The following is a 1,559-nucleotide window of genomic DNA, read 5'->3' as shown; positions in this document are numbered from 1 at the left end:
TAAAAGTATCTAAAAAGAGAATTAGGAAAAGGAGTATCCATAAAGAAGATAAGGAGTTAGCCTGGAGTCCTGACTATTATGTAAAATTTGAAATCTCTAGAAAGAAAACAAAGCTCCTTCATGTCTATTAAGTTGCTGGGTGCTTTGTTGTCACTTGGAAAACTGCACTTGATGTATCTTTTAAAATATTTTTCTATTATTTATCACCTCCACTCCCTTGCAGGTCAGATGGCATCTTGACAGAACTGAATCATGAGGAACCACACAGTAGTGACAAACTTCATTATTGTAGGACTGACAGAGGACCCAAATTGGGAAATTGTAATTTTCCTTTTTCTACTTCTAACATACCTTTTGAGTACTACAGGAAATCTTCTTATCATCCTTCTGACCTTGCTGGATCCCCACCTCAAAACGCCCATGTATTTCTTCCTAAGAAATTTTTCCTTCTTAGAAATCACATTGACAACTGCCTGCATCCCTAGATACCTGGTCAGCATAGTCACTAAGGACAAGACTATTTCCCGTGATGCTTGTTTGGCACAGGCACTTTTTGCCATTTTCATAGGTATAACACAGTTTTTCCTGTTGGCTGCTATGTCCTATGACCGCTATGTGGCCATCTGCAAACCCCTTCATTATGCAACCATTATGAGCAGCAGAGTGAGGCACCTGCTGGTTGCTGCCTGTTGGATAGCTGCTGGGGTAGCGATCACCCCTGGAGCTATAGTGAGTCTGACCATAGAATTCTGTGATGGCAATGTTATTGAACATTTTATTTGTGACTACTTTCCTATCCTGAAACTCTCCTGCACAGACACCAAGGACATAGAATTCTCAAATTTTATTTTAGCCATTATCACCCTCTTGAATACACTGGCTCTGGTATTGTTCTCTTATATCAAAATCATAACAACTGTTCTGAAGATCCCTTCTGCCCAGGAGAGAAAGAAGGCATTTTCTACCTGTTCCTCCCACCTGATTGTGGTCTCCATCTCTTATGGCAGTTGTATTTTTATGTATATCAAACCTTCTGCAGAGGAAAGTATATCTTTAAACAAGGGGGTGTCAGTGCTCACTGTTTCTGTTGCACCTGTACTAAATCCTTTCATTTATTCCCTAAGAAATAAGCAAGTGATACAAGCCCTGAGGGATCTAGCAAAAAGATGTACCTTTACAACTTTGAAATAAGAGCTTTGGCTTTTGTGAATACATACTACTGAAAATTAATTAAAAGTCTACCCTGTACCAGATATTTTTATAACACATTCCTTTAATTTATTAGTTTTTATATGGCAGTCATGTATGTCACCCATAAGGAGCCTTCATTGTCCTCCTGGATATTTATCATTGTAATAGCATTATGTATCCCCAAGATGTTCTCTCATGCATTGCTTGAGTTCTTTATTCTTAGGATGTAATTGTGTGATTTTGCTCATCAAAATATTCTGCTATGAATCCTTATTAGAAAACTCACACATCAATAATGAGCCCATTTGTGAACTCTGTAAATATTAACGTATTTTATTTTATCAATCACTAAGGAAGACTGCCTTCTT

General features: G+C 37.8%; 1 protein-coding gene across 1 annotated transcript; it reads left to right on the top strand.

Annotated features, from left to right (window-relative positions):
* The first annotated feature begins 252 nt into the window (after positions 1-252).
* Positions 253-1,191, top strand: LOC113177442 (olfactory receptor 6C74-like). Its single transcript, XM_026381972.2, has one exon. The coding sequence runs from the start codon at positions 253-255 to the stop codon at positions 1,189-1,191; it is 939 nt and encodes a 312-aa protein (XP_026237757.2).
* The last annotated feature ends 368 nt before the right edge of the window (positions 1,192-1,559 follow it).

The sequence above is a fragment of the Urocitellus parryii genome, chromosome 5 (genome assembly GCF_045843805.1).
Source record: "Urocitellus parryii isolate mUroPar1 chromosome 5, mUroPar1.hap1, whole genome shotgun sequence".
Lineage (NCBI taxonomy): Eukaryota > Metazoa > Chordata > Mammalia > Rodentia > Sciuridae > Urocitellus > Urocitellus parryii.
Note: the sequence above shows the minus strand (reverse complement) of the source record. Positions and strands in the feature narration are given on the sequence as shown.

Bases quoted from the DNA above. Each gene is read 5' to 3' on its own strand.
- LOC113177442 (XM_026381972.2), top strand. From the start codon at position 253: ATGAGGAACCACACAGTAGTGACAAACTTCATTATTGTAGGACTGACA.